The sequence below is a fragment of the Peromyscus maniculatus genome, chromosome 10 (assembly GCF_049852395.1).
Source record: "Peromyscus maniculatus bairdii isolate BWxNUB_F1_BW_parent chromosome 10, HU_Pman_BW_mat_3.1, whole genome shotgun sequence".
Taxonomy (NCBI): Eukaryota; Metazoa; Chordata; class Mammalia; order Rodentia; family Cricetidae; genus Peromyscus; species Peromyscus maniculatus.
This window is the reverse complement of record NC_134861.1, coordinates 15,118,915-15,143,724: the sequence shown is the minus strand read 5'-3', so window position 1 is coordinate 15,143,724 and position 24,810 is coordinate 15,118,915. Positions and strand designations below refer to the sequence as shown.

General features: G+C 42.7%; 1 protein-coding gene across 7 annotated transcripts in view; it reads right to left on the bottom strand.

The window, feature by feature from the left end:
* Positions 1–22,849: 22,849 nt before the first annotated feature.
* The window catches only part of LOC107400709 (uncharacterized), a 94,287-nt gene continuing 92,326 nt past the window's right edge, over positions 22,850–24,810 (bottom strand). For 4 of the 7 annotated variants that reach the window (XR_013042780.1, XR_013042778.1, XR_013042781.1 and 1 more), the window contains one exon: positions 22,850–23,703. Coding sequence is in view for 3 of the 7 variants with exons in the window: in XM_076546014.1 (XP_076402129.1) it covers positions 23,594–23,686 (93 nt within the window). In the remaining 4 variants the exon portion in view is untranslated. The remainder of the gene's footprint in view (positions 23,704–24,810) is intronic. The other 3 variants (XM_076546014.1, XM_076546016.1, XM_076546017.1) reach the window with 2 other exon arrangements.

Below are 24,810 nucleotides of genomic sequence, written 5' to 3'. Positions count from 1 at the left end.
CACCCCAATCCCACTCACCTCCCAGCCCCTCTATATCCACCCCTTGCCCCTGCTCCTCCATCTTTCCAGCACCTCTTCATTCATCCTAGTGGCATGGGGTGCTGAGGTGTGTCACTCCGTACACCCCTTTTGTCCAATCAGCCCCACCTGCAAAAAGTTCATTGAAATGAGTCATTGGTCGGGTTCAAGGCCTCTGTCTGGCACACCATCCTCCCTGGACCCTCACCCAAACTCCTCTTGGATGTCCTGCTGTTGCCCTGAGCCAAGGAGATCCTGCAGTTATTCGTTCTGAAGGACCAGTCCCTTCGAGCACTCCAGCAGGTCACAGATAGGGTAGATGTCAGGGTGGGCCAACCCAAGGCCCAGGATGTGGGTCTGGGTGGTAGCTGAGCTGGTTGGTCCAAGCCACTGGGACTGCCCCTCAGGCAAGGGGCAGAGCCAGCTCTTCTAGGCCCAGAACATTGGGGACAGCTCTCCCACGCCCATAATGAGGGGTGGGGCCGTCTTTCCCGAGTGGGGGGTGGAGGAGTGGTGGAGGTAGCAGCTCTCCAATGAAGGGCAGGGCCAGCTATCCTAGGGCCAGTGAGGGGCAGGGCCGGCTCAGCACGGATTTCAATACGTGTGGTTCCTATTACCCCCTGTGGTAACACCAGCTCTGGACATCATCACAGACCCCAGCAGCAGTAGGAACACAGACCCAGACATGCTCTCAGCAGCAGCTCGGGGCCAGAAGTCGCCATGGCTCCAGTGGCAGCACAGGCCACACAAACCAGTATGGCCCCAGCTACAACAAGGACCTTGGACACCAACATGGTCGCAGGTAGCTGAGCAGACCCCAAAATGGAGAACTTTTGATAGTATCTTCATGATTAGGTCTCCTTACCTCTGCTACTACACACAGGCAGTGAAAAGGGGAAACCAAAAGAGACTTTTGTTTAGACCTCACCTTCAGAGATGACTCAGTGGCCTCAGCCGGAGAGATGACTCAGCACTCAAGAGACTTGCTGCTCTTACAAAGGCCCCAGGTTCAGTTCCTAACATCCATGTAGTGGCTTACAACTATCTGGAACTCCAGCTCCAGAGGATCCTATGCATCTGGCCTCCACAAGCACCTGTACTTAAATGCACATACACACATACACACATGGGCACACACAGTGAGAGACAGAGACAGAGAGACAGCGAGAGACAAAGAGAGGAGTTAAAAATAAAATGAATCTGAAAAATTAAGACTTCTCCTCGCGTCATCTTATCCCCATGGTGAAAATTATTGATAGAGCCAAGACCAAAGATTTCTGGATAATCATAGACAAAAACCAATTGCAGATCATTTGCACATTGGATCATTACTGCATAGTGAAGCCCATAAGAAACTCTGTGTCCTAACTGTGCTATCATGCCTCATCCATGACCCAGATAAGATTACATCATATATCCTCCTCTGCCACTGCCCAGGTAGGGTTCCTCCGTTTCTTGGAAGCTGGCGTCACACCAAAATGGTTCCGGAGCAACAACCATATCTTACATGATTCCTAGTGACTTACTGCTGCTCTTCAACTTAAATCTCTCCCTCTCTGGTTGAGTAGATGACACAGAATGAGGGTTTGCAAAGCCATGCTGAACTCTCGGGAAACGTAAGGACGGGATGAGCAGCAGGTGAGCACACCAGGTCAACCGGAAGCACAGTCTCACTGTGGAAGAACAGCAAGCAGCTATGAGATAGGAGAGGCAAGAAAGGCCCCCAAAGCCATGGATTACAAATGCAGGGCCTTTTAACTGTCTACCAAAGAGCTGAGAAGAGGCCGGCATCATTGGAGCCCAAACTTGGCCTCTCCGATGAGATCAAGACTACTTTGGAGAAATAGTCAATTCCAGGATAGAGAAAGGTAGGCTGAGTCCAGAACAGTGGGTTATGAGAGGCAGTAAGAGAGTTTCCCCAACCAAAGGTGAAACGTGCCCCAGATGTGGAAGGCAGCCAGAAGGGGCTCCTGCTGCCCAAATGCACTCATTGATTTGTGCGTCCAATCAGGTGCAGTAATGTATTATAAACCACCCGGGAAATGGAAATGCGAAGGAATTCCCCTAATGATAAATCTATAGGTTAATCAATTACTTCATTATTGGAGGACTTTTAATGCTGAGAGCCTAAGATGAGTATGAAGAGACAGGCAATTTGACTCCAATCCAAGGAAACCAAACCAAAATGGACACTACCCCACTGAAAGGAGTAAAAGAGGCTTGGTGAGATGGCTCAGTGTGTAAAGACACTTGTCACCAAGCATCATGGCCTGAGTTTGAGCCTGAGGACCCACATGGATGAAAGAGAAGCTGACTCCACAAATTGTCCTCTGACTTCCATGAGTGCTTTGTGGGCACGCCACTCCCACCCTCCACCCCCACACAGAGTAAAATAAATAAATGTCTTTTTTTTTTAGTAGCTGGAGAAGAGGTTCACATATGTCAGCTGGATGAAAGAGGAGGCAAGAGTGAAAATGTATTTGACTTGGTAGGGTTGAGAGAGAGACAGGCCCATGAATGCCATGCTTGTCCCAAGACTGCCAAGGGAAAATTCTCAAACCTTACTGAGTTAAACACAAGAGCGGCCTACAGGTGGGAGACAAATGTTGCATGGACTTAAGTATCTGACATTGATGCTGTGCTGTGTACTGTGACCACATGAGAGAACTCTTGTCCTGAGAGGTTCTCACGGATTCACACCACAGGGATTTGTGTTGAGATGTGTGTGATAGCTTCCTCTCAACTTCAACAGTTTAACTTTCCTTTATCTTTCTCTGTTCTCCCTGGAACTGGGGGATTGAAAGCCCAGGCCTTGTATATGCTAGGCAGATGATTTACCACTGAGCTATATTGACATCTCAACTTAGTAATTTTCTGTTAGAACTTAATTCAGATAAAGGAAGGAAGGAAAGAAGGAAGGAAGGAGGGAGGGAGGAAAGGAGGGAAGGAAAGAAGGAAGAAAAAGACAAAGGGAGGGAGGAAGGAAAGACAAATGAATGAACACAGAGAGGGTACACAAACAAAGAAAATAGGTTGAGGATGATATTAGGTAAAGTTTCATTTAATCATCTGCATTAAATTATACATTATACCATTGGCATCATGTATATTACATTTATTACAAATGCGATGGTTACTATCCAGGAAAAGACATTCTAGCGTTCTTTGTGTGCCCTTATTTTTGCATGCTTATATAAATTTAAAACGCCCCCCATTCCTTCTCCCTAAACTCCTCCTCTGGGTGCTGAATTGGAGTATCTGACACATGTGTCACACATAGCACTACAGTTGTCATGACAAAGATTAAAAATGAAAAATGACAAAAGCCGGCTGCTTATGTGAGTGGCAGACCCATTCTCAGTTTGGGCCACTGGGGACAGATTCTAATCCCAGATGATCTCTGTAGCCTCTCACCCAAGCTCACCACAACTGAACCTTGTTCAAGAGAAGAAATGGAACAAATTACACCGGCATTAAGATGATAGCTGAGGGAAGTTCACTGTTCCTCCACCCACACGTCTACACTTCCATGGGATGTTGTAAAACAAAGATATTTTATCTTAGTGATTTCATCTCCAAAGGGGAATGACTACCTGTATTGTATGTCCCCAAAGTACTAAGGAGCCTGCTTAGATTATGAAAATCACACCATGGGCACAAGTCCCTGCCCACTTGCCTTCAACACCTCCTATACTTTTCCTTCAGTCTAGCCTCCTCTTGGTCCTTTGTCCTGCTTTGAACATGCCCAAAAACCAACTTAAAAAGTCTCCCTCTCTCTCTCTCTCCACAGTGACAGCATTCCTCAACTAAGAGATTCTTGGCTTATCTTAGAATGTCTGCAACTTCACAGCCCTGCCTAAGAAGAATACTTATTCTATAAAACATCATGCTATCCTTATGATGAGAGATCAATACACACATACTCTCAAAGGCACCACCATGTGAGGTCTCAGGGAGAAATGGCATCTTTAGTTCTGTTGCATTTTCTTTTTTTTTAATTGAAAATAGATTCTTCTCTTATACAGTACATCCCAACCACAGTTTCCCCTCCCTCCACTCCTCCTAGCACCCCCTTCCTATACCTCACCTCTCCCCCAAATCCACTCCCTCTCCATTTCCTCTTCAGAAAAGAACAGGTCTCCAAGAGACCACAACCATACAGGACAAAGGAAGATACAATAAGACAAGGCAAAAGCCCTCATATCAAGGCTGGCCAAGGCAACCCAATGGAAGGATAAGAGTCTCAAGAGTAGGCAAAAGAGTTAGAGATATACCTGCTCCCACTGCTCAGGAATTCTCACAAGAATACCAAGCTAACAGCCGTAACATACATGCAGAGGACTGTGGGAGCCCACAGAGGCTATCTAGTGAGAACTTACTCAGGGTCAGAGAATCTGGGCTTGCTTTACCCAGCAGGGATGCATAAGGAGATGATTTGGCCACAGGCGTGGTTACCAGGTGTTTGGAAGGGTCTATACTTGGCTGTAAGGTGTGCCTTGATCTTAGGAGAGGGAGGTCTTTTGCCCCTCCCCTTGACATGTTATAAAAAGCCTTTTCAATAAAGGATGAAACTGTTGGGTATTGATCCAGGCCCTCCCAAAGCTATCCTGTGTGTCTGTCTTTCTTCTCATTGCCTAGGTCTCTCTTTCTATCTAATATTTCTTAATTCCTCTCTCCTCCACCTAAGAACCCTTCAAAAAGGTGAGAGATGGACTCCCACAGAGGACTTGGTTCAGACCCATACAGGCCCATGCTTGCCATTTCAGTCTCTGTGAGACCATATAAGCCCTGTGTAGTTGATTTGGTGGGCCATGTTCTCCTGGTGTCCTCCATCCCGTCTGACTCCTACAGTCTTTCCTCCCCCTCTTCCTCATGGCTCCCAATCTCCTAGGGGACAGAATAGATGGAAACCTCCAATTTAGACTCTCTCTCTCTCTCTCTCTCTCTCTCTCTCTCTCTCTCTCTCTCTCTCTCTCTCTGTATAATGTCTGGCTGTGAGTCACAGTGCCAGCTCCCATTGGCTTCTGGAAGAAGCCTGATGAAAATAGACAAGACACCAATCTAGGAGTATAGCAGAATATCATTAGGAATCATTTCATTGGGTTTTTCTTGTTGTTCATTTTGTTTGTTTTGGTTTGGTTTTCTGCCAGTCATGTTTGGGTCTACCCTAGGTCTCTGGGCTATCCAATTTCTGGTTCCTGGCTATCCAGGTAGTATAGGGCATGGGCTTCCTCTTGTAGGGTGGGCCTCAAGTTAAACCAAACATTGGTTGTCCACTCCCACATATTTTGTGCCACTATTGCCACAGCACATCTTGCAGACAGGACAGATTATAGGGGGAGGGTTTTGTGGCTGAGCTGGTGTCCAGGTTTCTCTTTTTGTAGCCTGCAGAGTACCTTCTTACACTAAGGAGACTAGAATGTAGGGGTAAGGGCTCCAAGCCTGAATCAGCTTGACCTCTCTACATTCAATGAGCTAAGAGGAAATTGTCCTCAGCAATGGGGCCTGCTGTCAGCTTTCAGAGGGCAACCTTGTGTCCTAGCATCAGCCTGGGTTGTTTAGGGATCTCCACAGTACCTCACCCAGTCCCATCACTGAAAGCCTTACCTGGCTACAAAAGATGTACAGTTCAGACTCTGTATCCTTTATTACTAAGAGTCCTCACAGGGGTTTTACCCTTTCCTTATCAATTACCAGTTGATGGACATCCAGGTTGGTTCCTGTCTTAGTTAGGGCATCTGTTGCTGTGAAGATGCCCTGACCACAGCAACCCATTTAATTGAGGCTGTTTTACAGTTTCAGAGGTTTAGTCCATTATCATCATGGCAGGAAGCATGGCAGCATGCAGGCAGACATGGTGCTGGAGAAGGAGCTCAGAGTTCTACATCTGGATCCACATGCAGCAGGAAAAGAATGCCACACTGGGCATGGCTTGAGCATCTGAAACTTCAAAGCCCACCCCCAGTGATGTACTTCCTCCAACAAAGTCACACCTACTCTACTAAAGCCACACCTCCTAATAGTGCCACTCCCTATGGGCCTATGGGGACCCTTTTTATTCAAATCACCACTGTTCCATTTGCTTGATATTGTGAATAGAGCAATAGTGAATACAGATGTTCAAGTATGTCCGTAACAAGACATAAAGTTCTTAGGGTACAATATGCACGCAAATGTCATATATGGGTCATACGGTGAATCTAATTCTAGTTTTCTGAGAACCCTCCAGACTGATTTTCAAATGGGCTGCAGTGGTTTACACTCCCAGCAAGTGTATAAGGGCTCCCCTTTCCCCACATTCATGCCAGAATTTGTCTTTTGTATTCCTGAGGTTGACCATTCTAACTGGGGTGAGATGGAATCCTAAAGTAGTTTTACTCTGAATCTTCCTGATACCTAAAGGTGTTGAACTTTTTTAAGTTTGCTGGACATTTGTATTTGTAGCATCAACTGCCAGCTGTTTTCATCAGCCACCAGCTCACAAATAATTGACACTGAGACTTATTATTAATTATGAAAGTTTGGCCTCTAGCTCAGGCTTGTCCTCAACTAGCTCTGATATCTCAAATTAACCTGCTTCTATTAATCTACATTCTGCCATGTGGCTTGGTTACCTCTGCTCTGTACCATATGTCCAATCTCTTCAGTGTCTCCCTGGCATCTCTACCTTTCTTCTTCTCAGAGTTCTCCCTTTGCCTGGAAGTCCTGCCTATACTGTCCTGTCTAGCTATTGGCTGTTCAGATTTTTATTACACCAATCACAGCAACACATATTTACACATTGCACAAATATCCCACAACATGTATTTTTTCTTTTTATATAATATTATTAGTTCTTTGAGAATTTCATATATGCATACAATATATTTTTATAATATTCACCAATACTTATTCCTCTAATCCCTCTCATATCCACACCTCACACTTTTGAACCCTCTCAAGTTCTTGTTCTTTTTTAAATAACATATGGAGTACAAATTTTGCTACCCATAAAGTCATGGGTGTAAGGCTATCCACTAGCACATGGTTGACATACCAGTACCCATGTCCTTAAAGAAAACTGCCTCCCCCTCTATCAGAAGTCATTCATTGTCAGTAGCTTCTCAGCTAGCCGTGGAGGCTTGTAAGCTTCTTGCCCCTCCATGGTGGAATGTTGCCTGGCCTGACTTTGTACAGATCTTGTACAATCAACCAGAGATGCTGTGGACTCATGAGTATACCAGGCCTGTCCTAACTAGATGACACTGTTTCACTCAGGTCCTCCTCTACAATCATTTTGCACCCTTTTCCATCATGTTCCCTGACTTGGGAGGTAAGGGTGTGATACAGGTGTCATGTGTTCCATTCTCTGTGCTCTAACCAGGAGTGAGATTCTTCATTAACTGTTGTTCACTGCACACACACACACACACACACACACACACACACACACAGAAAGAAAGAGAAAAATAAAAAGCAAAACAAAAACAAAAACAAAAAAAACCTATCTGATGAGGTCTAAGAGCTGCACTAATCTGTGGGAACAGAGATACGAATTAAGAGGGCAGATTGATGCTATGCCCAGTTAGCACAATAGTAGTAGGTTTATCCCTGGGGACGAGCTCCCAATGTAGGTGCTTAGTCATATGTGTGGTGACATGCACATGTTCCTCCTGTGAAATGGGCCTTAAATCTAATCATTAAATGGTTGGTTACTTCTATAATGTTTGTGCTACTCTGTGCATTGGTTCATTGTCTGGTTTAGTACTAAGGTTATATAGCCTTCATAAAAAGAATTGGGAAGTGTTCCTTTTCTGATTCATGCAATCATCTGATTAGAAATGGTTTAGTTCTTTGAAGAGCTGGCAGGATTCTTCATTGAATTCTTTCAGTCTTCAGCTTCTTTTTTCAGTTGGGAAATTTTTAAATTAATGCTGCTATCTCATTGGTGCTTTTTTTAATGTTTATTTACTTCATCTTGGTTTAGCTTTGGTAGGTGTGTGCATCTGGAACCTCACCTATTTCTTTTAGATTTCTGAGATCCATGGAATACAAAATTTTACAGTATGTCTTCATTATTCTCTGAGTCTCCTCCATGTCTGATGGAATGCCTCCTCCTCATTTCAAATTTTATTAGGTATTCCCTCTCTCCTGGTTAATTTGGTTAATGATCTGTCAGTCTTATCTTCTGAAAGAACTCATTCTTTCTTTCATTGATTTTTTTTTCATTTCTATTTTAGTAGTGTCTACCTGGTTATTTGTATTCCTGACTGCTGTTTTGGAGAGTGGTCACTCTTGTTTTTCTAGTTCCTTAAGATTCATCATTGGGTTGCTTATTTGAGATATTTCTGATTTTTTTAAATGTAGACACTTTGAGCTATAAACATTTTACTTAGGTCTGCCTTCATTATATTCCATATATTTGGAGATATTTCATTTTCATTTTATACTAGGATTTTGAATGTTTCCTTTATTTCTTCAATGATCCTCACTTCATTCAGGACTGTGTTGTTAGTCCACAAATTCATTTATTTCTGTTGTTTCTCTTGCTGTTGGTTTCTAGTTATTATAGTTTCCGCTCTCTCTGCTCCTCCCAGTACCTCCCTCCCCACCTCCCGTCCCTTGTGATCCACTCCCTTTCTGTTTCTCATTAGAAAACAAACAGGCTTCTAAGGTATAATAATAAGATAAAAGGAAAACTAATACATCAAATTTGGACAAGACAAACCAGCAGAAGGAAAAGAGCCCAAGAGAAAGCATAAGAAGTAAAGTCGCACTTGTTGATAAGCTCAGAATTCCATTAAACTAGAAGTCATAATATGTATGAAAAGGACCTGATGCAGACCTGTGCAGGCCCTGTGCATGCTGCTTCAGTCTCTGTAAGCTCATATGAGCTTTACTCCTGTTGATTTAGAGGGACTTGTTTTCTTGATGACCTCCAGGCCCTCTGGTTCTTCTTTCTGCCTCTTCTTCCACAGGGTCCCCTGAGCCCTGAGGAGAGAGATTTGATGGAGACATCCCCATTTAGGATCGAGTGTTCCAAGGTCTCCCATCTTCTGCACACTGTCTGGCTGTGGATCTCTACATTTGTTCCCATCTTCTGCAGGAGAAAGCTTCCCTCATGATGGCTAAGTAAGGCACTGATCTATCAGTATGGCAGAATGTCATTAGGAGTCATTTTATTGCTACAGGGTTTGTTGTTTGTTGTTTGTTTTAAGAACAGCAGTCCTTGGTTTTGCACTAGGTTCCTGGCCTACCTAGTCTCAGGTTCTTGGTCAGCCAAACATTGTCTGGTAGGGGGTCCATCTTATGGAGTGGGCCTTAAATCATATCAGATAATGATTGGTTATCTCCACAATCTTTGTGCCACCATTGCACTAGCTTATCTTGTAGAGGGGACACCATTGTCAATCAAAGGGTTTGTGCCTGGTTTGGTGTTTACCTTTCTCTTTTGGTAGAGTGCTAAATACCTTCCTATATCAAAGATGCTATAACTTGAGAGTGAAGGCTCTATGTAGGCACTAGCTTGACGTCTCCATGTTCAATGAGTTGTGCTTGATGTCAGTTTGTGGAAAGCAATCTACAGTCTTGGCAACAGCCTGGGTTGTTTGGGGATTCCTATTGGACCCATTTGGCCAACAACTCAATTAGATGTAACCCAATCCCAGCACTGAGAGCTTTATTTGAAAACAAGAGATGGCTTGTTGGGGCTCTGTTTCCCCCATTATTTGGCAATTTCATTTAGATTGACTCGATCCTTTCATTCCAGCCACCCCATCCATAACTATCTATTTCATTTCTCTCTCTCTCTCTCTCTCTCTCTCTCTCTCTCTCTCTCTCTCTCTCTCTCTCTCTCTCTTGGTTTTTCGAAACAGGATTTCTCTGCGTAGCTTTGAAGCCTGTCCTGGAACTCACTCTGCAGCCCAGGCTGGCCTCAGACTCACAGAGATCTGCCTGCCTCTGCCTCCCGAGTGCTGGGATTAAAGGCGTGCGCCACCATCGCCCTGCTTCCATTTATCTTTCTTAATGAGATCTATCTGCACTTTAGTCACTTCCTCTATACCTAATTTCTGTGGTTCTGTGGATTGTAGCTTGATTATCATTGACTAAACAGCTAAGAGCAAATACATACCATGTTTGTCTTCCAGGGTCTAGGATATCTCACTCAGAATAATTTTTATCTAGTTACATCCATTTTCCTGTGAATTTCATGATTTCATTTTTAACGGCTGAGTAATACTCCATTGTGTGAATGTACCACATTTTCTTTCTCCATTCCTTTGTTGAGGTTTTCCTATACTTATTGAGACTCACATTGTGTTCTAATATGTGATCTATTTTAGAGGAAGTTCCTTGGGCTTCTCAGGGAAATGTATATTCTTAAGTGTTTGGGTGGACTATTCTATAGACATGTGTTAGGTCCCTTTGACTCCAGTTGTTTCTTTGTTCCATCTTAATTAGTGTTTTGCAGAGTTAATCTGTTTAACAGTAAGAGTATGATATTGAAGTCACTCAATATTCCTGTGTTGGGGTCAATCTGTGACTGTAAATCTATAGCAATTGCTTTACAAAATTAGACGAACCTATATTTGTTGCACATATACTTAGAATTGTAATTTTCTCTCTCTGGGTCTTTCCCTTGATTAGTAAGAAGCAACCTCCCTCATTTCTTCTGAAAAAGGATTTGGTTTGATGTCTATTTGGTCAGATATTAGAGCAGCTACACCTGCTTGTTTCATGGTTCCATTGCCGGGAAGACTTTTTCCACCCCTTTACTTTAAGATCGTGTTTATGTTTGGTGAAACAGCATGTTTCTCCAGAGGCAGCAGAATGAGTGATTTTATTTTTTTCTAACCTGCCATGTCTTCTTATGAGTGAGTTGAGACCACTGAGGTATTCAGAGTTATTATTGAAAGGTGGGGTTTGTTCCCTTTCACATTGCTGTGCTTTGGATTTTCTCAATCCTCTTTTGTTTAATAAGTGGTTGACATCATTTATTTTCTCCTCCTCTCCTGTCTTAAGTGTGTTTGCCTTTCTCTCCAGACTGAAGTATTCCTTTCAACATCCTCTGTAGAGCTGGTTTGGTGGTCATATATTTCTTTAGCTTGATTGTATCATAGAAAGGTTTTTCTTTCACCTTCAATTATGACAAATAGTTTTTCTAGGGACATTAGACTCATTGGCAATTATGATGTTTAGAGTTTAAAAGACATCAATCCAGGCCCTTGTTGCTTTCATGGTTTAGATTTAAAAAAAGTCAGTAGTTATTCTTATGGGCCTGCCTTTGTATGTAACTTGGCCTTCTCTTTTGCAAGCTTCAATATACTTTCTTTGTTCTGTACATTAGAGTTTTTGACTATGACATGGTCCTGTCTGTTTGGTGATCTGTCTGCCTCTTGTATATGGATGGGCTTCTCTTTCCCTAGATTTGGATTTTTTTTCTTCCTATTGTGTTTTTTATTTTCATCATTTCAGTTTAGGCTTTCCACAGTATTTCTATCTCTTTATTAAATTCTATTTTCATATTGTGAGTTAGCTTCCTTATTTCATTTATCTGTGTATCTGTGTTCTCTTGGAAAACATTGGAGTCCTCCTTGAGTTGTTTTATAATACTTGTAATCATTATTTTGAATTTTACATCTGGAATGTTATCTAAGTCATTTTTATCTGGAGTCATTATTATGACATTGGTAGCTTTTATAGGAAGCAGTGTGTCTTGATAGATTATGTTACTCCTATTTTTTGAGCTGGTATCTGCACATACGGGGTTAGCTTGTTGGTTACGATGTTGTTTTAATTCAGGTTGACTCTCTTTGTTCAATGAATGTGTTCAGGGTTCAGGAAAGACTAGGCTGTAGTAGAATTGTGATGTTTTTTCATCTGCTGGTGTTCCAGGCACCAGACTCTGTCCTCGGTCTGTCCAGACAGGCTGAGTACTATTTACAGCAAGAGTCACTATGCAACAGTCAACCTCCTGTGATAAAAGAGTGGCAGGTAAATATAAATAAACACTTATCAAGTACCAATTTGTTTAGAGAGTTAAGGACCCTGATAGTACTGTGTGTACTGATATATCAGTGTGAGAGGGAAGGAAGAGAAGAGGTGAGAAGAAGAGTCATAGGGAGAGCAGTGAGACTGATAAGTTTTCGATTGCTAAATTGGAAGGAGAGGGAGATACATGAGAATGGGAATAACTGAGGCAAAGGAAAAAGGGGAGCGGCTGTGTGGGGGATTTGGTTTACAGTAGACTAAACGTATGAGTACAGATAAGTACTCAGATATCCTAACCTGGGCAGCCTCTGGGATTTGCGAGGTATAACAGTAAGAGGAATGGGTTCAGAAAAAGAAAAAAGAAACAAGGGAAAGGAAAAGAAAAGAAGGAAGGAAGGAAGGAAGGAAGGAAGGAAGGAAGGAAGGAAGGAAGGAAGGAAGGAAGGAAGGAAGGGAGAAGAAAGAAAGAGAAATGAGAGAGAGTAAAAGGCTTGGGACAGTAGGGGACAGTGTTGGCCTGTGACAATGGCCTGCTCTATCTATAGATAAGAGCTATCTGTAGGAGAGGGTGGAGAGGTGGGTGGAGATGTGAGATAATGGAATCACCAAAGATAAGGATTAGTTGTAGTGGGGAAGAAAAACAGGGTGGAGATATCAGAAAATGAGATTGCTGGCCGGAATGTTTTTCATCCCCTTGGCAGATCCACTGATTTTTCTCCTTGGCCCCATTGAATTTTAGCGATCCTGTTCTTCTCTAGTGGCCTCCCAGCTCTTCTTGTTTATGGAGTTTTCCTGACTCTGCTCTGTCAGCTATGACTAGATAAAGCAAACTCTGTCCTTCAGTGGTTGCTGTACTCTGATAGGAATCAGTGCCTGGTGGCTGCTCAGTGCCCAGAGCTTGCGCTTAAGTCCCAGAACTTCACATTCCTTGCTGGAGCACTGACGGTATGCTGGTAGAAGTTGCTGGGAACCCTTTCAATAAAATGTCCACTGGCACAGCTTTTGCAAATCCCCCGATAGGAGTCTTTTGAAAAGGTTAAAAGCCAGCCATACACAAGCTGTTTTGGCTTCAGTCACAGCACTGAGTCCAGTCTGATAGTAGAGAAAGTTCTTGAGTCCTTTGGTGGAAGAGATTTGTTGTGGGTACGGACTGGAGAAGTAGCTAATGGGGTGATAAACTATTCTAGTCTCCTTACTTTCTCACATTGTAACCAGCCACTCATTCCAACATGACTTCTAGTCAGCTTGCCCTAAAGTCTGTAAAGTCTGTATTTCTTCTTTTAAGAACTTTTGCTCAGATCCATAATGCATTTTTAATTGGGTTGGTATTTTCCCCCCTTGGTTTTTAGTTTTTTGTTTTTTTCCCAGTTCTTTGTATACTGTAGACACTAACCTTTTGTCAGATGTGTAACTGGTAAATATTTTCTTCCATTTTGGGCCCTCATTTGGTTAACAGTTTCTTTTGCTGTAGAGAAGCTTTTTAGTTTAATGAGATCCCATTTGTCAATTGCTGGCTCCATGCTCTTAGATTTCCAAGCCTCCGTAATGATGAGCTCAAATAAATCTGTATTCTTAATCAATTACTCAGTCTTGGCAATCCTGTTACAGCAACAGAAAGCAGGTAAAGAAACGATACTGATATTCAGGGGAGGCACACATGGTCTATGTAGGTCAGGTAAGTCTCAAAGTTCTCCGAATTGTTCTAAAGAGAGAATTTTACTGCTCATATAAGAAGAATTTGGCAAAATTAGAATTTGTATTCTGGTTGTCCTGTGTACACTGGAGGGGAGAGGAAGTAGTAGTGAATCTTGAGGGACTTCCTTCCATCAGCTGAAGGTTTAGGATCAAAGCATGGCCTCTGGCAGCTGTGCTGTGTTCAATAACCAATTCAAGAGAGAGATGACAGTGACGTGGAAAGAGGAGAAGTTCTTTCAATGTGGCCACAATGAAAAAAGCAACAAAGAAGTTCGGTGACCCCTGAGTCCACCTTTAGGGTGCTAACAGGAGGCTTGGGTTTAAGTAGAGTAGACATTGATGTGACTAAGGTCTCCTGGCCTCGGTGTTCTTCCCATCACTAACCCCTCTTGGCTCTGCCCTGCTCTCTTGGGCAAAGTGCTCAGAACTGTGTGAGATTTTTTTCCCCCTGGGAGATAAGTGACTCCTCTGGCTAGCAACAGGGTTCAGTCTTTTCTTTCTCATAGCATGAGATTCCTGAGGAAGCCCTAAATGCTTGGGATTTGTTGTTCACATAGCTCAGAAGGAGGCAAAGTGTCTCTTTTCCCCCTCACTCTGTTCCTGCCAGGATGGTTGTTTAGTCCTTCTCATTTTACAGAAATAGCACAGTTTAGAGAGGATTTCAAGGCACAGCTGCTTCCAATGCTGATGCTCTGAATACTGAGGTGTGGAGAGCGGATGACTCCATTCTGCCAGGTGATACGAAGTAACCCTACTGCTTATCACAGTAAAACCTGGGACATTTGAAAGCCAGTCTTCCTAGAAACAAGAAAAATCTGGTGATAGTGAGGAAGTGCAACCCTTCAGGGAAACTCCTCTGATCCTAAATCCATTTCCCCAAAAATTAATTTAGCTTTCAAAGTTCTTATGGAAAACAGGAATATAAATGAGTCCGATCTCCACACTAGATGAGGAGTCTAGAGGTGCTTGGATTAAGTGAAGACCCCTAAGGATCCCTCCCTGAGAATAGTGGTATGCCATCAGAGGGTCTTATAGAAAGTATAATACAGCTTTCAATCACTTGGTGAATCTAGTTATTCGAAACTTTCGCTCTGTTTAATGGCAGTCTTTGGTTAGCAATGTCCTCAAGTCCCCTTGCATGCAGATATTTTCTGAGAGAGCTACTTTCATGTATTAATTAATTAATTAATTACTTTCTATTAATTCTGCAAATACTTTTGAAAACATGCTGTAAACATGGAAAGACAACCAGCCATGTGTGGAGACTAGATTGCATGAGACAACAGGAAAGAACCATCCAGAGAAAACGTAGGAGACTGTCAGTCAGTTTTCCATGACAACACACTTGAGATGCTTCCGAAAGAATGGCTTGTTTGGTCTCCTGGTTTCAGTCCATGGTGGATCAGCCCAATTGCTTTGGGCCTATGATGAGACAAAACACATCATGATGGGGAGGGTGTGAAGGAGCAGGCTGCTCACTTCATGACAACTGGGAAGGAAAAAGGATAGTCAAGAAGAGGAACCAGTATCCCATAGTTCCCTTCAGGGCTGCATTACCCAACAGCCTTAAGCCTTCCTCTGGTCTACACATTCTAAGGATTTTTTTTTACTGCCTCCTAATAGTGTCAGGCTGGAAGCCAAGCCTTCACCATAGTGTCTGGGTGAAATACCCCAGGTCCCAACTACAGCCAACTTGCAGAAGAAACACTACATGTTGAAACTGACCAAAGATTGTGCTGCTTAAAGCTTTAGAGGATGGACATGGGCATCTGTACATGGGAAGTGGAGCAGTATGATGCCAGAACAGACTTGGTATTAAAAAAAATGACAGGTTTTCAAAAGAATTTAGAATAAGCAAAGCAAAAAGTTGATTAAAACCACAATAAATAGGCTTAAGAGTGTGTACAATACACCATAGGCAGAGTCTGTAACCTAAGGAGTAAGAGCTTATACATGCGAGGGGAGGAAACTTCGGCATAATGAGGGACAGTTCAGCTCAACCAACATCCCAAAAGGGGAGAGGAAGGGAAACAGGACTCATTTTTGAAGAGATAAAGGATGGTGTGTTTTCTGGGATTGTACTGATTTTCAGAATAAATTATCGTAATGGTTTTTTACTTCAAACAACATAAACATATGATCACATATTTGGATGCTGGAAATTCAAAGTCAATGCACTTACAGGGATCTGGCCCTTGGAAGGCTTGGGGAAAGAGTTCCATCTTGTCAGCTCCTAATGTCTGTGGGTTCTGGGACAGCTTGGCATTTCTTTTTTGGTTAGCAGATTCTTCCTTGAGTTGCCTCTTTTTTCTACTCTTTCTACTGGGCAATGAGGAGAAACTCTTACATGCTCCCACCACTTAGCTTGGAAATAACCTCAGGTAAATATCCAAATCATAGCTAACAAATTCTAGTTTCCACAAAATAATGCAAGCAAGCTCATTGTAAAATTATTTTCTGTTAATCAACCACATTGGCAGGGATTAATTTACAAATCAAGTCATAATCCTGAAGTTCTAGGTGAATGTAGAGTTTTGTGGAAGCAAAACAGTTCTATTTAGTACAGATATCCATCTCCCATTTCAGAATCCCTGTAAACTTCCAGCAGGAAAATAATATTTTTATACTTTATACTTACATACATATTTTAATACTATTAAAAAATAGTATTCATCTCAGGAAATCGTGAAACTACAGAAAACCAAAAGAAAAACACCTAGGAAGCCAGAGTGCGTTCTAGGAAAGGCTCCAAAACTACACAGAGAAACACTGTAAAAAAAAAAAAAAAAAAAAAAGAGTGGAAATATTCAACTATCTATCCAGTAGCCAGCTACTTGCTATGTAGCTGAGGATGACCTCGAACTTCTGACTTGCCTCTCTCTGCCTCTCAAGTGATGGGATTGCTGGCATGTGCTGTCTCACCTAGAATATGAGATGGTGAGAACTGAATCCAGGATTTGGTGAGTGCTAGGCAAGCATTCCACCAACTCCCAAACCAAGTGTCTTACTTTTTAAGGTGAAAACAAGACAACAAAAAAAGCTCCCTGGACCTGAAATAGCAGGATCTGGCACATTGTGACCCTGTGACTTCTTTGACAAATGGACAGTGTTCATCTTCTTACTTTAAGAAGAAAAAAACTGGTCCAGCAAGATGGCTCAGTGGGAAAAGTGTTTGCCACAGAAGCTTCATCTTTAGAACTTATGGTAGAAAGAGATGTCTGAGTCCCAATGTCATCTGATTTCTGTGTGTGTACACACAAACACACACATATACAGATACATAATGATAATAACAATAATAAAAAGTTTAAAACAAAGTTGAGCAAAATTATTATCATATTTACCTAAAGCAAAAAAATTTACATTCTCTAGAGCCAGTATTGCCCAACTCTGAGAACTATGCAGGTAAGGACATGTCCGACCTGTTCCCCCTCACTTGGGGGAAAGGCTGAAACCTGAGCACTCAAGATTTAAAAGATGAAAAAGCACAGACTCATAAGGCACACCAATGCCCTGGTGTAACAAGAACACATCTGGAGAATATAGGCTTCCCTGTGTTTGAGACTCAGTGACTATAGAGACTGTTTACTGACTGCTCTGTGTTCTGAGACTCAGGTCCCTCTCAGCTTCCTTGCTGTGGAAATTCCCTCATTTCTCTGGTACTAAGCATACCAAGTCCCTGTATGATGAGCACCAAGTGTCCTCCTCCATTTCTGGAACCAGGATACAGACACAGGACATAGACAGACACACTCCCAGCCCCACCCTGCTCTAGGAGGGTGCCTTGGGCAGATGAAGCTTCATGGCATCGCTTCTAAAATGTTACCCTCCTCCTACCCGTCTGCATTCATCAGCAATGTATGCTTACGTTTCCTCCCTCTGCCATTAATTGTTCTTGCTGCAGGGAACCAAGACTGCTTATGCTCTCTGCCCACTCATTGAGTCTAATCCTCCCACTCAAGCTTCACACCAGGTCCTCTCTTGCCTTGAGACTTGACAGTATGGCTTACAACCAAGAATATTCACCAAATGTACCCACTTATGCAAATTCAGACCTCATGTCCACATCTCAACAGCAAAACTCTGTGGAAAAGGTGGCCACGGTGCAATGGACATTTTGGGGGAGCAAACCTCCTCAGCCAGTTTTCTACTGAATTTCATACTAGGGTAGAAACTTGTTGATTTTTCTATTTCATTTGTTTAGAAATGCTCATATACTTGCACATAAATACTGAGAGAGTTGAATGAAAAATCAACCTCAAAACCCATGTGCATCAATATCCATGCTGGGATTATGAGATGAGCACCCCAAACTATTGAGACAGCTTGGTCAGTATACCTCTCTCCTTGAAAGCACGAGGATCTAACTTAATAACTCAAAATCCACATAAAAAGCTAGATGTTGGGGCATACCCAATGATGGTAAAACTAGAGATGAGGGCAGATGATTGACTTCTGGAAGCTCAATGGCCAGCTGGTTTTACCCTCTTTCCAAAGTTCCAGGGCAATGAGAGGCCCTGTCTCCAACAGAGAGTGGAAGGCACCTGGGAATTCACCAAAGGTTGTCCTCTGTCCTCTGTTCATCTGCCTTCACATATAAATATGTACACACAAAAGTATGTGCACACACACACAGAAGTGGACACCCTTACCTATCTTGAACACCCAACACCAACACTTACTGAGTACAAAGTCCTCCTCACTCCTCTAAGTGTAACCTTGTGAGAAGTGACCTGTTTTTCAGTTAGAATTTCTGTGCATCTTCATTGGGGGTTAGAAACCCTCATCTTGGTGCACGGGGGTTCTGAGAGGACGGACCTCTAAAAGTTGCGTGTGTTTCAAGCATTCTCTTTTTGGAAAGAACTGCTTGACTCAACGAGTTGAAGCGCCCCCCCCCCCAGCCTCCATTGGCTTCTGCGTGCAATGAGGAGCAGTACATCTTCCGCCAACATCTCATTGAATTGCCCTGTTACGTAGAGGTTAGGCCCACTACTTCTCTTAGCCTTTAGAAGTCACACATCACACGGTCTTTCCTTGTCTCCTTACATGTGTGTTGCAACCAGGTTAGTTGTTAGCCATTAGTTAGTTCTTTCTATGCACGCCCTGTCCTATGGGCAGCTCCACCTCCCTCCTTGCAGGTGTTGGCTCCACTGTTCTAGGGCCTGAATACTTTGGGATTTCTCCTTCTAGACTCCAAGCAGATGCCTACTCATTAGGTTAGCCTGGAAGGGCCCCAAACCTTCTGATCCTTCTGCCTATCCTTCTCACTGGAGCACACAGGCACTCATGACGGGTATAACTGAAGTTCTTGGTGACTCCAGCTTCCCTGTGGCCGAGCGTGGATCACAATGGAAGTATCTGTTTCCCTTGTTGCCTCTCTGTCTTGGTCAGGCCAGACACCCATCTTCCTATTCTCATCAGCAGGCCCCTTGAAGAAGGCTCCTGGCCATTCTGATTCTCAGAATTTGCTTCCAAAATTCTCAGATTCAGGCATTCATTATGACTGAATATCTCTGGCTGTGAGAATATGAACACTTACATTGCCACCGGTGCTGTTAACAGAGATACAGCAATCAGATCCCAGTACTGTAGCAAGCTCCAACACTACCATTCTCCCACTAATGACTTGAAAATGGTACTATTGTTGCAACTCATGTTTTATAAATGAGGAAAGGGAGACTGAGAGGCATCAGTTAGTCCGTGAGTGAAGAGCTGGGAGCATCTGATGCCCAGGCCCATGTTCTTCCTGCTCTACCAGGGCTCCCACCTCATTAAGGTGCCTGTTTGTCCCTAGATTATACCGCAACAGACCGTTATCACTCATAGAAAGCCCGCAGAAGTTTTGAGATTGAAATGTCCTTTGTTCATTTGGTTCTTTCTAACAAGGAAAGCAAGGGACCCATGTTTTTCTAGCTGATGTGAGAACAAAACCGTGAAGGTGTTCTTCAAAGTGAACAATTAGTATCCTGTTAGCCCCAATATAAAGTTAACTGAAAAGTATCAGGAAAGAATGTACTTAATCATGTAGGGTGTGCCGTTTCCAATGCAGGAACAGGAGAAGGCAGAGAAGACAGTGGCTGCCCTTAGAGCCAGTCTTGGAGAAGGAGAAAGGTTCCAATGAGCTATGCCACTTTGGTCTGAAGTGTGGCTGGGTCACCCACTACAAGATGATATAGAGACTTGTCCCCCAAGCTTCCTGGCCCCTCGAGTCACCCCGCTCTCCTTCAGGGTGTCCTTTTCATCAAACTTCTTAACATTGCCACCCAGCCTAGCTGAAACAATGAATCCATGTTCAGTGAAGAGACCTTATCTAAACAACAATAATCAAGTGACAAGCCACCAACAGAGTTCCCAGAGGTCAACAACATCCAGTTTCCACTTGTACATGCCCAAGGAAGCACACCTACCCACACATGTACAATCACATGCACACATACATAAATAATCTAATCCTTATGGGAGGTTGGGTGCTCACCTTGTTTTTATATTGGCCTCCAAATCATTCCAAATATCCTGTCAACTCTAGCAGATATTGTCCAGTCTCTAGCCACACTCCTGCAAAGCATGCGCAGCAGGTGAGAGACATCTGGCACAGCAGAACACTTTCCTCCCACAGTGGAACTTCCATGGGCTGATGCTCAGCGGACCTCCATGGGTCGCTACTGTGACGCCACATATTAATCTGCTTACACCCAGTCCTGGAGACTTGCATATTTTCACTAGTGCCTCCATCCTTCTTCCCATGAATGCAACAATTCACTGCAGTGCCATGAATGGATCTCAAAGAATTACCCAAGTGCCTGTCTGCTTTGGAAAATGTTTTATTTATGTTGTCTGTGCAAGACAAGTGTCAAAGCTCTCACTAACTCTGGACATCCTGACAGCCCCAGGTAGACTGGAAAGACAATCCTGCCAAAAAAGTCCTTGGTGAAGAAGGATAGAAGTGAAGGAAGAAACCCTGGCCATATTCCTAGCACAAGAGCTGGGAAAAGGGAATCTAAGGGATTCTTAGAGTTTTCCTTCTTGCCCCAAGATGTCAGTCCAAACACTTTCTTCCTGAAATGTTTGAAGAAGTCTCTGTCTTTTCACCCTGTGTTCTGAATGTCTCAGTATCTGTGAGCCACAGCGCAGCATGCAGAAATGCCTGGCTATGCAATGTGGTATATTGTAGGAAGCTTAAAACGGTGTTTCCCTCTGGGCACCATAGAGTTTCTTTTCACAGAAATATTAAACCAGCAGTCTGCATTCCAGTTTGTAAAAGTATTTTTTTCACAGGCTGCCAAGAAAGGATGTGTTGCCGAGGCAGCTTACTGGTAATTAAAACGTGACGGCTCCTATCACAAGAGTGCCTCAAATGTTTCCTACAGAGCCGCATAGTTTCACAATCAGGAGCAGGTGCCAGCCCTGCTTTGGCTCCCACTGACTGAGCAGGTACCCGTGTCTGGGTCAACCTTGCCAGTGTCTACAGCAACTCCAGCTTTGAAAAGTCAGCCATCCAACTGCGCGTGACTGCTTTTGCTTAATAGAACACTTTTAACATAGTGGAAGCCTGTAACAACTATGCGGCATTATCAAAACACAAATAATAGCAAACTGGGGGGGGGGAGTGGAGGTGGGGAGGAGGGATGGCTTTTTCCAGCTGGCATCTTCTCAGGCTCATTGGCTGTGCCTACCTTGGGGAGTTCTTGGCAAGAATGGATTAGGCAGCCAAGCAAAAGTAAATGAACAGCGCTGGCTTCGACTGTTCTATTAAAAAGGCTTAAGCAGGTGGTGATGTCCAAGGCATCCCAGCTCAACGCCATAGTGAGAGGGAGATGCCTGGACTGAAGGAAACTTGGCAAATGAAGGCTTTCCACACTCCTCCGTCCATCCTCAGTTATCTCTTCGAGACTAGTGCAGGTGGTCTGCCCCCATCCAGGACTTGAGGAAACCTTCAGTGCAGGCATCATGCCCACAGAGGTGCACAGCAGGAAAGTGGGGGGCAAGCCCACACGAGCCAAACCCAGAGCACGTTTCCCACATGAAACACACTCCATTGGGGTCACACTCCTGCACAAGAGTCTCAGAAAGGGACTATTATTGGCCATTAGAACAAATTCTCTAACTGGGACAATGGTTTGCTGCGGTATTCCGTCTAACTACTCACATCAAGCAAGAAATTCGTGATAGCTAGGGTTTCATAGACTCTTCTTATCTGGAGACTTTTTCTAGAAAAATAAAAAAATCAGAAGAGTCATTGGTGAGAACGCTCTTCCTTGTTGTTTCTGCCTGTCTGCCAGGGGACGGGACCTTGGTCAAAGGGAGAGGAGCTGTGGAAAGAGTTCAGCCAATGTTTGGACTCGCAAATCTCTTGTCAACACAAAAGTTTCAGTGACCACGTTGTTCACTTGCAAGGTATTTGATTTTTGCCCATGCTATTATTTTTACCATTTCTACCTGGCCTTATCAGTAGTTATAGATAACATCTATAACTCTAAACAACTCTAAGACCACATGTCACTATCTTTGTCAGACTACTGTGTTGTATTATTTTTGCTCCATCTATGCTAATTTGGCCATGTAGACTTAGTTAACAGGCTTTTCTATCATCAGAGTCTTTCAGAAGCTCCTGGGTTGAATTTCACTACACATTTTGAATTGGAGAGATTTCTTTTTTCTTACTCTCTCTTTCCTTCCTTTCAATCTCTTTTCTTCTCTTCCTGTCTAAAGCTCTTCCTGTATGTTACTGCTTTTCACTGCTCTGCCACCGTACCTCTCCCCGACAGCTCAATCTCTGTCAGAAGTCAGGGCATAGTCTCTTGGTGATCTGTGCATGTGTCCTGCACCATTAACATATTCTCATGGGGGAGCTGCTCAGCTCTATCACACCCATCCAGAATCCTTTTGATAAAGTAACTATTTTAGGGGCTGATAAAATGACTCAGTGGGGAGAGGTACTTGCTGCCAGGCCTGATGATCTGAGTTTGACCCTCAAACATGCATGCATGCATGTACACGCACACACACACACACATCACTAAATGTAAAAAAAAATTAAAATATCAACCCTGCTATGTTTATTGTGTAAATTATGGTTTCTAACAAAGTAATCTACTAATGTAACTTCTTTAAAATGTATGATGAAGTAGCTATAATGTGAAGAAATAAAATCAATTTTATAATATATAGTTTATATCACATTTTATTTACAATATAAATTATCTTAAACAGTTCAACATAATGAATTTATAATAAAATACATAAACATTTTAATATATAAGGAAATACTTATGTCCTTGGACCTACTAACAACAAATGTTTAAAAGTTTAAATCTACAGAAAGTAAGGAAGAATTTTCTTTTTAGGGTAACTAGGTGACTGTCAGACCCTTCTCACAGATAATAATAATTTCATGTCTGGATGAATATACTAAGCAGCTATTTGAAGTTCTGGAGGATAAACAGAGGTGGATTTTGGAAGGGATTTGAGAGGAAAAAGAAAGGGTCTGCCCTGGGTACATTTTTCAACTACAGGATTCTGGCATGCAGGTAGCACCTGCCTCCCTGTTACAGGATGGCTGAAACTCCAGCAGAAAACCTGATGCCAGCTTGGGGTGGGTTAAAACGTATCATTTAGGATTATCTAAGTCTTTGCAAAATGAGGGGATATTCCAAGAAGGACAGAGCCAGACAAAGGAATCCAAATCCTGTACATCAGATCTGACTGTGTCCTGAGCCCCATAAAGTCCTAAAAACGGATCTGAGATTTAAGTTCCCTCTCAAGAGGTAGTTGGCAATATGGGTCTAGCCAAGTTATTTGCATTCTAAACAAAACTAACAGTCTTTGGAGGGATATAATAAAATTCAAGGTCTTCATATAATAAAATTCACAATATCTGCCTATACAACAAAATTATTCAATATACAAAGAATTATAAAATACAACCAACAGACTTCATGATGATCCAGATGTTGATGAAGTGGATGAGGACATCAAAGTAGATATGACATCTGTTCTCAGTAGCCTAATGAAAATATGGTTCTAATTTATGAACAAACAGATCACAGCAGAGACACAAAATTAGTTGTTAATATGGCACTTTTACAATTAAAAAATACAACATTTGAAATAAAAACATCATGGGATAAAATTTATAGCCAAATAATGCTTATAGCAAAAGGATTCATGTGGCTTTTTTTTTTTTTAGCTCACTTTAAATCTGACCAAAAAACTGACTACAACTTCAAGGATTTTTAGAACAGCACTAAATATTAGGACATACATGCAATGGGAGTCCTGAAGGAAAGAAGCAAGAGAATGGGAACAACGAAATGTCTGAGAGGTAGAAAAATTATAAACCATGTGTGCATAAGAAATAAAGGGAAAGGAAAGAGAGGAAATATAATGGACACAGAACAATAATAACTGACAAGGTAAGAGAGAGCAGAAAACCTGTTATTTGTGTAGAATGAGAAAGGAATGTAGTGAACCTATTGGAGCAGGGAGACCACATCACGACAACCTAGAGGTGATGACAGTGAAAATGAAGGGGACTCATGATGCTCTCACAGGTGAGTCAATCCTTAGGGGAGCGGTGATTCAGACCACATCCTCGGCAATGAAACATCCTGGCACAGGAACAAAGGGGAGTGCACGTGTACTCCTAGAGAGCACACTCCTTATTCAAAAGGAAATTAGAGAATGGAATTGTGTCTAAAATTTGATTCACGGCTTGAAGAAGCAAACAGCCACACTGCAAGCAAGCATGGACACATACGTAGCCTCTGAGAAGTGTCAGCAGCTCCTGGCTTGGAGCCAGCAGGAAGACTCAGTCATGCAGGTGCAGAAAGATGGACTTTTTACCTACACTTACATGAGCTGAGAAGAGAATCACAGGCTCTAGACCAGAACACAGGCAGACTGGTGCCCAGTGATATGTTCGTGAAGACCCGGTCAAGTGAGCCTGGACTCCTGTCCCATAGAGTATAAGGGGAAATAGCAGTGGTGTTTTAAGCCATTCTTTAAAAAATAACTCATACTATTTTTTCCTTATAAATGTCTCTTTTCAGAACAATCTTCTCCAATATTGATGAATTATTATATCAGACCCTATAAAACCTGTTCCATATAATGAGATTCTAAAGTACA